At 35.2% G+C, this 14,867-nt stretch overlaps 3 protein-coding genes and 1 long non-coding RNA gene across 4 annotated transcripts; 2 read left to right on the plus strand and 2 right to left on the minus strand.

The window, feature by feature from the left end:
• Nucleotides 1-829: 829 nt before the first annotated feature.
• LOC142536769 (uncharacterized) lies at nt 830-3,941 on the minus strand. The gene is made up of 5 exons (XM_075642099.1): nt 3,685-3,941; nt 3,103-3,245; nt 2,839-2,968; nt 1,991-2,182; nt 830-1,279 (listed from the first exon to the last, which is right to left on the minus strand). Exons 1-5 carry the CDS (start codon nt 3,874-3,876, stop codon nt 1,070-1,072), a joined length of 867 nt encoding a protein of 288 aa, XP_075498214.1. The 5' UTR covers nt 3,877-3,941; the 3' UTR covers nt 830-1,069.
• Nucleotides 3,942-5,171: 1,230 nt separating this feature from the next.
• On the minus strand, nt 5,172-5,865 carry LOC142538041 (uncharacterized). The gene is made up of 2 exons (XR_012818635.1): nt 5,787-5,865; nt 5,172-5,606 (listed from the first exon to the last, which is right to left on the minus strand). It is a non-coding gene; the product is annotated as an uncharacterized LOC142538041 (long non-coding RNA).
• Nucleotides 5,866-7,511: 1,646 nt separating this feature from the next.
• LOC142536770 (putative membrane metalloprotease ARASP2, chloroplastic) lies at nt 7,512-9,558 on the plus strand. Its single transcript, XM_075642100.1, has one exon. The coding sequence runs from the start codon at nt 7,694-7,696 to the stop codon at nt 9,047-9,049; it is 1,356 nt and encodes a 451-aa protein (XP_075498215.1). The 5' UTR covers nt 7,512-7,693; the 3' UTR covers nt 9,050-9,558.
• Nucleotides 9,559-10,752: 1,194 nt separating this feature from the next.
• LOC142538042 (transcription factor MYB41-like) lies at nt 10,753-13,446 on the plus strand. The gene is made up of 3 exons (XM_075643483.1): nt 10,753-11,850; nt 11,941-12,703; nt 12,985-13,446. The coding sequence occupies exons 1-3, from the start codon at nt 11,533-11,535 to the stop codon at nt 13,263-13,265; spliced, it is 1,362 nt and encodes a 453-aa protein (XP_075499598.1). The 5' UTR covers nt 10,753-11,532; the 3' UTR covers nt 13,266-13,446.
• Nucleotides 13,447-14,867: the final 1,421 nt, after the last annotated feature.

The following is a 14,867-nucleotide window of genomic DNA, read 5'->3' on the forward strand; positions in this document are numbered from 1 at the left end:
AAAACTCTGCTTTTATATATATATAGATGTGATATTTTTATAAGTTTGAAAGTTGCACGAATCTCGAACATATTAGTCGATTTCGTCCCTTTTTTTTTTTTGAAATAAGTCGATTTCGTACTTTTATTCTTCCATGATGGATGGATAAATAATATTTGCCACGAAATTAAATCAAGTCTAAGAAACGAATCTACTACGAACAAATTGCGACATAACGTTTTTATGTAATGATCTGAGGTCGTAAAGGACATGATTGGAAGAAAATGAATTGATACAGAAATATAAGTATGATTGGGTTGAAATTTTAAAATAAATTTGATTATGTAATAATGTTATAAAATAAATTAATCTCACATATTGAATTATAACATAAGTCAAAAAGGTTAAAAAGCCGCTCAAAATTAGCCAGTCTGTTGGAATATAGGTATTTATGCTCGCCGTATCTTTTGTATGGACATTAGAGGCCGGGGAGCTATTCCGTTGACCTGTACCGATAAGAATTTGACTCGGTCAGGCTACTCACCCGAGCAGCCCTCCCCTGAAAGGGACAGTATGCTCATACGCTATCTCAATTACGTATTTAAGAGTGAATATTTATCGATATGTATTTTCTAAAGATAGTGTCATAAAGTAACATGAAATTTCTCCAATTATCATATATCAATCTCTTCGGATGAAGACTCCAATTCAGATTAATTTTAAATTCAAATCATAAAGGAAATAACGTATACTTTCTAAAAAAATGTCAACTTTACCTTTAGAATTAAAAATGGCAGTCTTGCTGCCAGAAAGAACTGCTAGGCAACGATGTCGTTTGCTTTCTCACCCATTTGAGACGAAGCCAAATACTACTCTTCCAATTTCCATAGCATAGATTAGCAATAAATATATAATACAAAAGCCATTGAGAAGCATTCAAGGAACTACGAGAATACGAATATAGGAGATCATCCAAACGGGTGTACCCGAAAAGGAAACAGGATCCCCCTTGGGCCAACTTCTTGTTCTTACAAATGAAGAGCAAGGCGGATTATTTCACATAAGGTGTCTAATCTTAAAACAGAACAGCTCAAAGAGACAAGAAGCTACTCATCCATGTGCGGAAACGGGTCCATGCAAGCTCGATTGCAGCGTCATCTTCATCTTTCAATCCCATACTTTTTCTTCTCTGTTTTCCATCATCAGATTTGTTCATAAAGGCATGTGAAATTCCGGGATAAATGTGTACCTCGTGTGGAACTCCTGATGCCTTGAGCTTTTCTTCTAATGCTTTTCCAGTCTGTACATAAAAATAGTACACATACAGGTAAGATCCAGTTGCTGCCAGAAATATCCTACCGAGCCGGGCGTGGGGTACATCCAAAAAAATTAAAATAATTTTCATGTAAGCTCCCTTGCTCAGCCACCATTTCCATTAAAAAGAGAATTAAGGATACATCGCTCGGCGAATCGTCGGAATGTGTAAAAGAAATTTAAAAAAAAAAAAAGATTTCTTGGACTCTCCCCAGATAACCAGGACCTAAATACAGCACGACTTCCCACAACACCGGAATTAGGAAACCTGCAACATGTAAGAGATGGCTGTTTGCCCCGAAGACAAAGATAGCTAAAGCCAAACCTATCCTTTCATATAAAGACACATAATTGCACTCTTTAAATACATCCACTATCACTATATGAAAAGTTTGTTCAGCCAAATTAACCAGTAACTGGTGCAAATTCTAATGTATGACAAATTCACTAAAAGGATGACTCAAGTTTATTGTATTTTTCATTTTAAAGGGATGGAAATGTACCTGATTTACATGAAAACCGTGAAGACACAAAATTCTATCCCAGTTAGATGGTTGCCTAGGTCTCAATATATCTATAACTAAAGCATTTCATCATCAAAAAGATAAAAATTGTTTTCACAGCGAAAAGATTGGGCTATGTTTTTGAGAAATTAAAAGAACAAATATGTTAACATACAGTGCAAGGATAACATTACCTTTACATCCGAAAATCCAACAAAATTGTCAAGTTCACCAAAATGAGCTTGCACTGGCGCCTTAGCATGGACAGGATCTGCAAGCTCTGAGGAAGGTACTCCATAAAAGGCTACAACAGCCTCAACCCCAGGGACCAACACAGAACTTGCAACAGCGAGAGCGCCACCCATGCAGAATCCTGTTACACCAATCTAGCAAAGCAAATATAATAAGTAAATGACGAGGGTTATTTCTTTTCAAACAAAAAAATAAGGATCATTAATGCAAAATTCACTATTGTTACATATCGATTTTCCATTAACTTGTCTATTGACAATGTTAACAGATACTTAAGTAAAAAGACTATACAACTTGTGCAATATAGTTAGCAACCAGCGCACACATTTCGAGTGTGCAAAATAGTGGCCACAGCAAACGCAGCTCTGTGTGAGACACTCTGATCTTTTGGATTCCACTGAGAGGGAAAACACTTATTGATTGAAAATAAGTGATTGCAAACTCCAAAAAAGGAAAAACGAAACAATATTTTCAAAAAAAAAAACCACTAAGAGATCATCACATTATATACAGGATACACTTATACATGAGTTTTAACAAGAAGCTGGAATTGCAATACTAGTGACAATAACTCAATGAATACAAACCTTTTAAAGAAAAAGGATAATCAACAGAATAAATTCTTATTCTTGTTTAACCTAGCTCGATTGCAAACTCAAATTATAACAATTGCCGTGAACTACAAACTTACAAAAAGGTGCCCAACAATCAAATATATACTTATGATAATATATAATATTAATCCAGCAGAGGAAATATATAGAAGAAACATCGAAAGATTATCAGGTACCTTTTGCGAACCATTTGCCTTCAGCCAGTTAACTGATGCTTCAATATCCTTCACAGCTCCTTGCCAATCAAGACCGTCCATTAAATGCTGTGCTTCTGCCACATCCAAACCAACCTTTCCTCGAAACAGACTAAATTCAACAAAAAGGATATGAAAAACACATCAATAATCAAATCAAACAGGAATAAATTATGACAAGAAAATGACAAATATCAGCAAAAAAATATCAAACCAAATTGCCAGATTGTGGATGCTATATCTTACTCTGGGATCAAAGTTTTATAGCCCGAATCAAACTGCGCAATCTTCTGGGCATGATTCTTGATTTCAAAATCAACGCCCCACCATTCCTGAAGCACAATAATGCCAGGAGCATCGTCTTTTCCAGTGACATAGGCATCAAATGCCTATTTGATCGATCGATTTCGCCAACAAGGAACATGCCAAAAACAAAAGAAAGTTAAAACAGATGCAAGACTATTTTGAAGCGCAAAACGCAACCGTTACATAATTGACTGAACATCAATCATATATCTATCAAAAAAATCAGTGAAAATTATTTTCGCTTCAAGCATTTGAAGATCTTGTTCCCGCCGATTCAATCCGTTTCCTTATCATTCTCATTTTTCTTAGGGCTACTTCACTTGAAGTAAAATGAAAGCAAGGAATCTTGATCGATCAAAACCCTACAACGTATCAGCCTCCGAGATTCTAAAAGCCCATCATTCTCCATCCACTCATAAAAAAAATGAAAACCCAGATAAATTAACTAAAAATCACACTATACTAATCACGCCATTGAATGAAACTGCAGTAAAATCGACAAGCAGTAACAAGCATACTAACAACGTTGTCTCTCTGAATCTGGACTTTCTTGAATGGTGAAGAGGCGGCAGAGTCAGAAGCCATTGCTCGAACGTGACGAAAGGAACTGGAGAAAGCGATACTGGTTCTCACAGTAGATAAAGAAACCGGAGAGTAGCTTAAGTTCCCAAGGAGCGATCTTCTGAAGAATCTCGAAGCACAAGAAGCTACCATCACTTCCACCTGTTCTGTTTTGCCCTTCAAAATTTTAAATTAAATGTGCCCATTGAATCAAATATGCGCTTGAGGAACACTTGTCAAATTTGTAGAAAGATCAATGAATTCTTAAAATCAATTAAGAATAATTCAAAATAGATTGAATAGTTATTTTGTGAGACGGATTCATGAAAGTTCAATCCTATCGATATTTACAATAAAAAATAATAGCATAAGAGTAGTTTTTTCTGTACTTTAATTCACAGCATGTATTCACTTTTTTAAAAATAATTTTTTTAATATCATTCAAAATGATTTCGGAATGATCGATTAATAAACTAAGATTTCATATTTTTAATAAATGACATAAAGAACTATCCGATATTAGGGATGTAAACGAACTAAACCGTTTGTGAGCTATTCGAAGCTCGATTCGAAAAAAGCTCGTTTAATGAGGCTCGTTAAGATAAACAAACCAAACTCAAGCTTTACAGTATTCGGCTCGTTAGCTCGTGAACATGTTCGTTGGTAAGTTCATTAGTAATCTTTTAGATGAAAAAATAATAGTTTTGATATTTGATTTATTGATTTTACATATTATTTATGAAATATATAGAAAAATCTATTAAATTTATTTATTATAATAAATATACAAAATTTAATAAGAATAATATATTTTTCGTTAAATATATAATTTACTTTTTAATTAATTTAATGAAAATTTAAATGTATAATTCATATTTATTAAGCTTGTTTAGGCTCGATAAAGACTTGAATAAGCTCGTGAGCCATGCATATATTCGTTAAATAAAGCTCGAGCTCGGCTCGATTATAAACGAACCAAGCTCAAACATTCAAGAGTTCGGCTCGGCTCGACTCGATTGCATCCCTATCCGATATGGCGAAAACACTATATACTCATGATACAAAAAGAGGACTGAATAACTTTTTTTTTTGTCGTTTTTCGTATATGAAGTATTAATTAATCCATTTCATTTGTCGACTCTATGTGATCGAAACCCTTTATCAACACATATATTCTTGATAAAAATTTCACAATACATATAAAAAAGATATTTGCATATAATGAATTGGATAAATGTAATTAGTGGGATATGGTCAGATGTGTGGGAAAGTGGTTTGTTGCAAGATTTTGGGGCTCGCTTTTAAGAAGAATAGGACCAATAGAAATTAAATTTGATCTAGGTACGTAATACTTCGACAAAAAGATTTTATTTGAATAATATACGATGTAATGGAAATCAATTAAAAATCATGACAAAAATTACACAAGGCTTGCATGAAAAGTAGGATATTCCAAACTTCAATATCATCCATATATAACACAAGATCAAAGAGTCGACATTTTTATTGAGATAATAAAATCGAATAATTATTCGGAAAAAATATTATAACGCCAAACGCAGGTGAAGCTTGAAGGGGCTGGGGGAACTCTCTCGTTCAATACTACGCAACACATAACACGCAGCGCGAACTTTTCTTGTGTTCGACGTTATCTAACACCGGTCGATATGGTTCGACACAAAAAAAGTTCCACCAAGCAAGAAAGTGTTGCATAAAATTGTTCAAGAATAGGCATTTCATTTGAAAACAGTATGGGTAAAATCATGTGGAGGAGATTTTAGTAGATTCCGGAGGCATTCTTGACGGCATGTTCTCTAGTCGTTTTATGAAAGAGAGGGCGTCGTCGCTCCTCGCCTTGAATTGGTCCATCACCAATAGTATTCCTAGAGAAACACAGTTCAACTCAATATATTATACTCAATGCGCATCAAAAGATAGCAAATATCGGTTCCACTGTCATCATTTGAATGGCACCGTTTCTTTATTTAGACGAAAAGAATAGTGAATAAATAATTGCGGAATTAAAATCATTTGAAACAATAAAAATGAAAAGATTAAGTTACCTGTAGAAAAATCCCAGAGTTCTTCACAAGATGAGAATGGTTTTTATGTTTGATAATTAGGAGGAATCATAAGTCTGCACCTGCAGTATATATATATATACATACATATATATATATATATATATATGTATATGTATATATACCTCCAAAGGGGTTGCCCATGTGTCTCAGATTCATCGAACCTGGTCACCATTTCACTTGTGAAAATCGTCGTCTTTTTCAAATTGTTAGGTCATCGTGCCCCACTAAGAGTGTCCTTTTCCATTCACCCTCGTTTTAAAAAAGGTTTCCTTGTGTTAGTTATGTCTTGTACTTCATGCCAATGCAAATAAAAGATCAAAAATTAGTTGATTATAAGTCTTTTGTTTCGTTCAATATTTTGTCAGAGGTTCTATAAGACACTCGTTGATCAGATGATGAATGATACATGATATAAGTATGCTAACAGTGCATGATATTCAATGGATAAAGTAGAAATAGAATAACTCAGTATATTGACTGACCCATCAAGAGATGTTCAAATGAATTAAAATTATAAATAATTGTGTTATTAATATAGATTGATTTAACATATTTTATCAGGCATTCGTCTCATTTTACAAGTCAAACGAAGCCCTAAAACGAAATAATATTTTTGGGGAGAAAATGCGTGATGAGAGCAAGTAGAAAACGAAGGGTAAAAAATTAAAGTAAGCATTGGAGAGGAATATTGTGAATGGGTTGGGAAGGGGAATGGTGGAGGCATGTCTATGGTTTAGGTAAAAGCTCAAATTGTATGGTCCCAATTGTTTATTGAAAAAGCTATGTACCTATATAACTATAATTTGGTTGTATTTATAATTAAAAACATGTTCCTATTTGAATATTACATTATTGTGATTTGTGATCAATCCTTGAATCGATTCTTTAAGCATTTGAATAATTGGGTTTATATATATATATGTATATATATAATATTACTTAATTGTTGTGTCCATGGAGTAGTTTGGAGTCATGAAATTTTAAAAACAATGATTAAATCCTTGGCATATAATTTGTCGACTTTAAGGTGATGCTCAACATTCATATCATGGATTTTAAATTCTCGGAAGTTGAAGAAATGGACCCCCGGTTGGCGGTCGCCATACAATTGAATCCAACAAGCTAGTTTTTCGTTATATTGGATTGATTGACTCACAACACGATGATCATTTCGACGGATCAAGAACTTATCGACCCAACTTACTTATTTGGTGGGGATGAGACAGACCAATCTAACAAACATAACTTATTTTGACAGCTTCGAAATAATGAATGCACTTATGACAAAATTTTGAGTGTCGATCTAGTAAAAATCTCGGTCGAATTTAATAATATAGAAAATACTCGAATCGTGTCGAAATAATGAATGCTACATTGGTTCTTGTGCGGCAAATATGAGAGCTCGAATTCAGACACCTATTATCTCTGAATTAGGTCATGTTCGACGATCGGTTAATAAAGTAGCTCATTTTTTGGCTCATTTTGTTTTTTTCTTCTCTCCCATCCTTTGGGTGGATGAATGGAGAATTTCCATCTTGATTGATTAATCTTGTAATTGACGATTCTTTACAATAAAATTTCGAGTTTTACCGTCAAAAAATAATAATAATATAGAAAATACTATTTGGAATTATATTGTTTGGGCCTTTGGTCTTTTCGATTCACGCTTGATGCCCAAATTCAAGTACCAGCATTCAGTACTTTCTTTCACGAACCCAAAATTGTTCGAAAAACAACAAAGTTCGTCGAAATGGATAGGAACATTTCATTCCCTCCACCTCCACAGAACAAAATTGCTAGTTATCCAATCTTTTTCCCACATTAAACTCATCTTCGTCCTCCTCCGAGCTAATAATATTCGCCGTAGTCTTTCGAAACTCATCAAAATGATCGTAAACTTGTCATCATCCTCAACCTCCCACGCTCTTCACAGATTTCTCAACTCCAGGACGCCGCCCATTTCAGATTTTTCTGTGAAAACTAAAGCCCATCTGTTTAATCCCTTAGATTCTACTGTTTTGGGTTCATCTTGTTCAAGATTTTGCAGCAAAACCCCATTTTTATGCAAGAATTTAATATTTAGGCAAGGAAGGAGAAAGAAGTTTAGAACTTTGGCTGTATCTGGCCTGGATTTTGGTGGCTTCCAGAGCGCTCAATCGGTTCTTGAAGCAGCTGCAGTGTTAACTGCTATTATTGTTGTTCACGAAAGTGGTCATTTTTGGGCAGCTCATCTTCTGGGTATTCATGTGAGTAAATTTGCTGTTGGCTTTGGTCCAATTTTAGCTAAATTTAATTCAAAAAACGTGGAGTATTCCCTTAGAGCGTTTCCTCTTGGTGGCTTTGTCGGGTTTCCTGATAATGATCCTGATAGTGATATTCCTGTGGATGACGAGAATTTACTGAAAAATAGGCCAATGATTGATAGGGTGATGGTTATTTCTGCTGGCGTGATCGCTAATATTATCTTTGCTTATGTTATAGTTTTTGCACAAGTTGTTTTTGTTGGATTGCCTGTTCAAGAATCTTTTCCTGGTGTTCTTGTACCTGAGGTTAGGCCACTTTCAGCTGCTTCACGAGGGGGATTATTGCCTGGTGATGTTATATTAGGTGTTAATGATATCGACCTTTCTAGTACGAGCCCGAGATTAGTTTCAGAGGTTGTTGACATCATTAGAGACAGTCCCAAAAGAAAAGTACTATTCAAGATTGAAAGAGCTGGAGAAAACGTAGAAATCAACATTACGCCAGATAAAAATTCCGATGGTACTGGTAGAATAGGAGTTCAATTATCACCAAACATCAAATTTTCAAAAGCTAAACCGAAGAATTTGTGGGATGTCTTTCGTTATACGGGAAGTGAATTCTGGGGCCTAACGTCAAATGTCTTGGACGGTTTGAAGCAGACAGTCTTAAATTTCTCTCAAACTGCCAGTAAGGTTTCTGGTCCGATAGCCATTATTGCTGTTGGGGCAGAAGTAGCCAAATCGAATGCTGATGGCCTTTACCAATTTGCTACCATCTTGAATCTCAATCTGGCAGTGATAAATCTTCTTCCTCTACCAGCATTAGATGGCGGTTCTTTGGCATTGATCCTCATAGAGGCGGCCCGAGGTGGGAGAAAACTTCCTTTGGAATTAGAGCAACGAATCATGTCGTCTGGCATAACGCTGGTCCTAGTTCTTGGGATTTATCTTCTTGTCCGTGATACATTAAACCTTGAGTTTATTAAAGATTTGTTATGATGCTTTGCTTAAAGCTTGGTAATGGGGCATGTTTTTGGAGATAATTGGTTGCTCAGGTATCTTTTGAGACGTTAAACAGAGGATATACTGGTTCCTTAAGCAGTTCCCTCTACTAAATGTTATTTTGCACTTTTCCTGGCCTCGATTTCATTCCAACGACCCTGCATTGCCCTGTTCCTGATTGATGATTCTATAATGGTAGCATCCTGCAAACTTGGAAAACTTTCAAGGTTCTGCATTAGTTGCTCCAGCTTTTATTCTGCATTCCAAATTATCACTCCAAAGCTGATGTTGAACTCGAGGTATCACAGATTATATTAGCTTTTAGTCTAAGAAGTCTATACTACTAGTATACTACTATATTGAATGAAAGACTTGCAGCAAGTTTCTTGGTCCGCTCAATTTGTGTTTCATTGAAGTGTTCAAATAAAATACTAAGAATATTAAAACTGTAAATTTGTAAACTGCACTCTTCAAATAAATTTCATATCATTTATGTGTTGCATTCATGCATCATATATTCGAGATCATTGTTTCTTACATGAGAGCTGTCAACTATTTGGTGCCTGTATTTTAGTATGTTCTTTCATCTTGCAGATGATAAGAGTAGTTCAGCAAGCTGATGTTATTTATGCACATAGTGTACGAGATTTTTTTTGGTGTGAATGAGTCATTACAGTTAAAATTTAATATTTTCCGCCTTTCTGAAGATCTTCTTCATGGTCTAATCAACTGTTTCTGGTGAATCAGTGATTGCTGAAATCTTAGCATTCAGTTGTTCATCTTTGGGGCATGCATGATTGTGTGTGTTTGTGTCTTTATGTCACCGTTTATATACCCAATGTTATGTCAAAAACTTGTGTGAAACGGTTCACGGGTCGTATTTTGTGAGACGGATCTCTTAGGGTCACCCATTAAAAAGTATTACTTTTTATGCTAAGTTTATTACTTTTTATTGTGAATATCGGTAGAGTTGACCCGTCTCACAGATAAAGATTCGTGAGATCGTCTCACAAGATACCCACTCCAATGTTATCTATATATAATATAAGCGCCTGTAAAAAAATAATTTACAAGACAATATATATACATATATATTTATACACGCACATTGTAGAATAGATTTTTGTTATTATAATATCTATTTAAAAAGTGGAAAATAGATGAAATTAAATTCCTTCACATTCTTAATTTATTATTTATCTTACCCATTAAGTTTTAAAATGTTTTTTGAGGAAATATTACACATTAGTTTTGGATAATATAATTCTCATTACAAAGATATAATAAAAAGTGGCATAAAATGGTAGCTTCAGTGACATTATATATATTTAAATTTGTAAGAGACTCTGTGTGGCTATCGTCAGTGAAATGGCTACAAGGGAGACTGGGAGTAGAACAGGCATGCTTACCGGGCTGTTCAACCTGGAATCATTGAATCATGCGCGAACGATTCGGAACCGTAACCAGAACTGTCCCAAACCTCTGAAGGATCGGAGCAAAAACTTGTGTGAGACGGTTTCACGGGTCGTACTTTATGAGACGGATCTTTTATTTGAATCATCCAAAAAAAATATTACTTTTTATGCAAAAAGTATTATTTTTTATTGTAAATATCGGTAGGGTTGACCCATCTCACAGATAAAGATTCGTGAGATCGTCTCACAAGATACCTACTCAAGGATCGGTTCCATGCATAGAAATCGGAACTGGTTGCCGGGTAAGCATGCCTAAATTGAAATGTAAATCTGTAACAACATTTTTTAAAAGTAAATTAACATATATGGTAGGCGCAAATTGTGTTACACACGTAAATTTTACTAGAATCTTACGAAGACAACACGTCAGTCGCCGCGTCGAAACTTAAGCAAAGTTCACGAGAAACATGCAAACTCAATTGTAAGTATGTGACAAAGTTAATTAATTACACATTCTTGGTGTAAAAGTGTTGCTTTACATTAAATTAATTCCAATGGAGGGGCATTCAACCCGGGCCGAAACGCAAGCTTCCACTTATAAAATCTCATCACACTCTAGCTCACAAAGCCTCCATTCTCCCCCAAACTCGCAGACATCTCTTCTCCCTTTTTCTTCTCCAAACCTCCATTTCTTATGATCTTTACCCCCTCTCTTACATATTCAAACACATTTATAAATTCAGAAGGGAATAAAATCACTTACCCTTTTGCTTGTTTCATCATTTCTATCCAATATTGTTCTTGCATAAACATATACAGTCTATGAAAATTTGAAAGGGAAAATATATTTTTACTTCATGAGTAAATCAGCCTACCCTTTTGCTTGTAACATCAATATTTCTTCCCCTTTTTCTTGCATGAAACGCTAGAATTTATAGAAATTTTAAGACAAGAACTAGTCACCTTTTCTCTAGTCAATTGACACACCGATTTTCTTCTTTCATCATTTCTTTCCATTTTAGCAAAACAAACAGAGAGAGAAGAAGGAAGAAGAAAAAATCTTTGATGGCCACTAGTGGTGCTTCATGCTCAAGGAAGTCTTCTTCAACACCCACAAATAACAGGAACGCGTTGAAGAAAGGCCCGTGGACCGTATCCGAAGATACGATTTTGGTGGAGTACGTTAAGAAGCACGGTGAAGGAAATTGGAATGCAGTTCAAAGGAATTCAGGGTTGATGAGATGTGGAAAAAGCTGTAGGCTTCGATGGGCGAACCATCTGAGGCCTGATCTCAAGAAAGGCGCCTTTTCTGCAGAAGAAGAACGACTTATTGTTGAACTTCATGCTACACTTGGTAATAAATGGGCTCGCATGGCTGCTCAGGTACTTATTTTCAGACTTCCACTCACTCTTCTTTCTCAACCAGGCTCATGATGATTTCTTTCTTCTTCTTCTTCTTCTTCTACATTATAGCTTCCTGGCAGAACGGATAACGAAATAAAGAATTACTGGAACACGAGATTCAAGAGACGACAACGTGCCGGATTACCAATATACCCGCAAGATCATCAAGAACGTCATCATCTCAACTGTTCATCACCCCAAGTACCTTCACTGTCATCCCTTTTACCCTTGTCATCAACCAAACCTATGAACCAAACCCCCTTACTTTTCTTGGACACGTTTCAGTCTGTTCCAGCAGCTTCGGTCATCCCTCCTCATCATTACAACCATGCCAACACTCCCTATGGCAGCAACGAGTTGAGGCCTTTTCGTGACGAAGGTGGTTTGTCCCTTTCATTGGCGGCCTCAAACTCATCGTTGTCACCTTCTTCATTGATGGCACAGCCTTTTTATACCGATCAAGGTTTTCCAAATTCACTCCACGTGCCTTCAATTCTTGATTGCAAATATCTCGAATTCGGCATCAGCACTGGCATGGGGGTTTTAGAGCTTCCTTTAATCCAATCAACGGTGCCGCCTAACCAGGCGACGCCGGAGCTTTCTTCAAGTGAAGATGCTGATCAGCAATATAGTGAAATGGAGACAGCGTTTTTTAGAGATAAAAATAGTGGTTTGTTGGAGGATTTGATAGGGGAATCTGAGGCTTTGAAGGATAAATTCGAAGGGAAATCTGCATGGAACGATATTGAAGGGGCTGTAGTTGGAAATTTGCATGATCCATCAGATTATAGCTTTGGGAATGGGAGTGTTTCATCTGAAAATAACTATGAAGGTATTACATATGTTCAAATTATTACTGTTTTTATTCTACAGTACTACTACTTAGCAAAAAGTATTCCTTCATCTGAAAAATCCGACCTTTGAATTCTAATGAAAGCCCTTTTCCTCAGTGATTATCATTAGAAAATCTCTCTCTAAACTTTAAAGTCAAAATAGATCGATGCACATTATTGATTAAGCTAAACGCACACTTTGAACATTAAAACTAATGTAAACAACCATTTTGAGATAACATCTTTCTTGAGTATATAACCTAACATATTACTGTTTCAGGCATCGATAACAAAGCAGAAGGTAATGTGATCATTGGTGTAGATGATGATTTGTTAATCAATCTTCTTGATAATTTCCCGATGGCTGTTCCGATTCCGGATTGGAATGAAGAGAATAATGGGCAATTAGTACCCTTTAATTTGACCCATGGTACAAGCGGAGAGATAGAAAGTCAAACCAAAGATTCAAGGTACAACCCAGATGCAGCCTCCTCTGGGCTATCAGAACAAGAAAGGAACTGTGGTCATTGCCTTTGGAATAACATGCCTAGTATTTACTAAAAATGTATGAAATTAAATGTGACTTAGGACAGCAAATTAATTAAGATGGATGGATGGGTGAATTGGTTTGTGTTATGTTAATCTAGTGGGGAATTGTGTTAGAATACATGTGATATGAAGCTTGTCATAAATTATTAAATTTACTTAAAAGAAATATTTCGATTTCAAATATTTGTTAGAAAAATTGCTAAAAAACGTAGCACAGAAACCAACTTGTAGAGATAAAGCAATAATCGAAACAAGTGTGATGTTTACAGTATGACTGTTGTGTAAAAGAAAGCAAAACCAAACCGAGGTCTGTAGCGTGTACAGTTTCCTTAAAACAGATTCCCCCTCTCCGGTATGTGCTTCGAGGTTTCAGCGGACGTCTGTTTCTCAGAATACAACAGAACAACCAGCAGTGACTTAGCACGAGACACTACTACGGTGAACTGAAAACAGTACCTTTACTTTATCACCGAGATTTAACGAAGGTCAAATGGAAAGATAACAATATGTAATGCAAGAAATGCTTGAAAGAAATAAAATTTTCATGTGTATGAAATGAGGAAATGAACACACTATTTATAAGCTCCAAAATGCACATCAAGAGTCATTCAAGATTAATTAACTTAATTAATTAATCTTCCAATTACTCAAGAATATGAAGAGTCAAAACTCTTCAATTAACTCAAGAATGTGGAGAGCCAAAAAACACTTTCACATTCATGAGACATAATTTTTTATTCAACCTCTAAATTTTATTAAAATTTCCAACAATATTAACACGAAGAACAAATATTTTTTTTTCATTTTGGGACTTCAATTCCATCATCAACCCTCAATCATTTTTATTATTATTTCAAATAGTCAAAATTTTAATACCAAAAAAAGTCCCATTCGTAACTTCCATGTTACGTTTAGAATTTAATAGTTGAAATTCTATAAATAAAATATATGATTATTTATTCCGCAAAATAAAGCTGCAATTGGCTTACTATATTTAGCAGTCTCCGGGGCCTAATTTTAGGTAGTCAAGGGATCAATCACGCATGCAGGCCATCATCTTGTCCATCTTCGCAAGCTAACTTTTGTCTATCCATTTGTATCATAATAAATATACATTGTGAAAGGAATATAAAGTAATAAAAAGTTGCGAAGCAGATTTCACGTTCCATACGATGTATTTTAGTATGTCATGCGGCCCCTAAAATCAGCTTCAAGATATATCACCCATCATGCCAATCCATCCAATGGGAATCATTGAAAAATGGACATAAATATTTATACAGCTCGAATTTCACACATTTCTTTATCATACGAGAAAAATAGAAAAGGGATTTTTTATTAGTTTCTGCCTGATTTTATAATAAATTATTTTCGATTCAATTTTTATTGCAAAATATATATCATGGAAGAAACTTTGTTACACCTATGCGAATTTTCTTTCAATTGCTGGTTACAGCCTCCTCACCGCAGCTCGATGAGTATTAAGGGGTTTTCGATTCTTTGCCATAATAAAATAAAAATTAAAAAAAAAGAATTTTATTAATATTTTTTTTATTCCAGGATTTATTAACTCAGCATCGGTTCCCCTGATTAAATGCATGGCTCGCTGTGGTC

This window comes from Primulina tabacum, chromosome 2 (assembly GCF_025594145.1).
Source record: "Primulina tabacum isolate GXHZ01 chromosome 2, ASM2559414v2, whole genome shotgun sequence".
Taxonomy (NCBI): domain Eukaryota; kingdom Viridiplantae; phylum Streptophyta; class Magnoliopsida; order Lamiales; family Gesneriaceae; genus Primulina; species Primulina tabacum.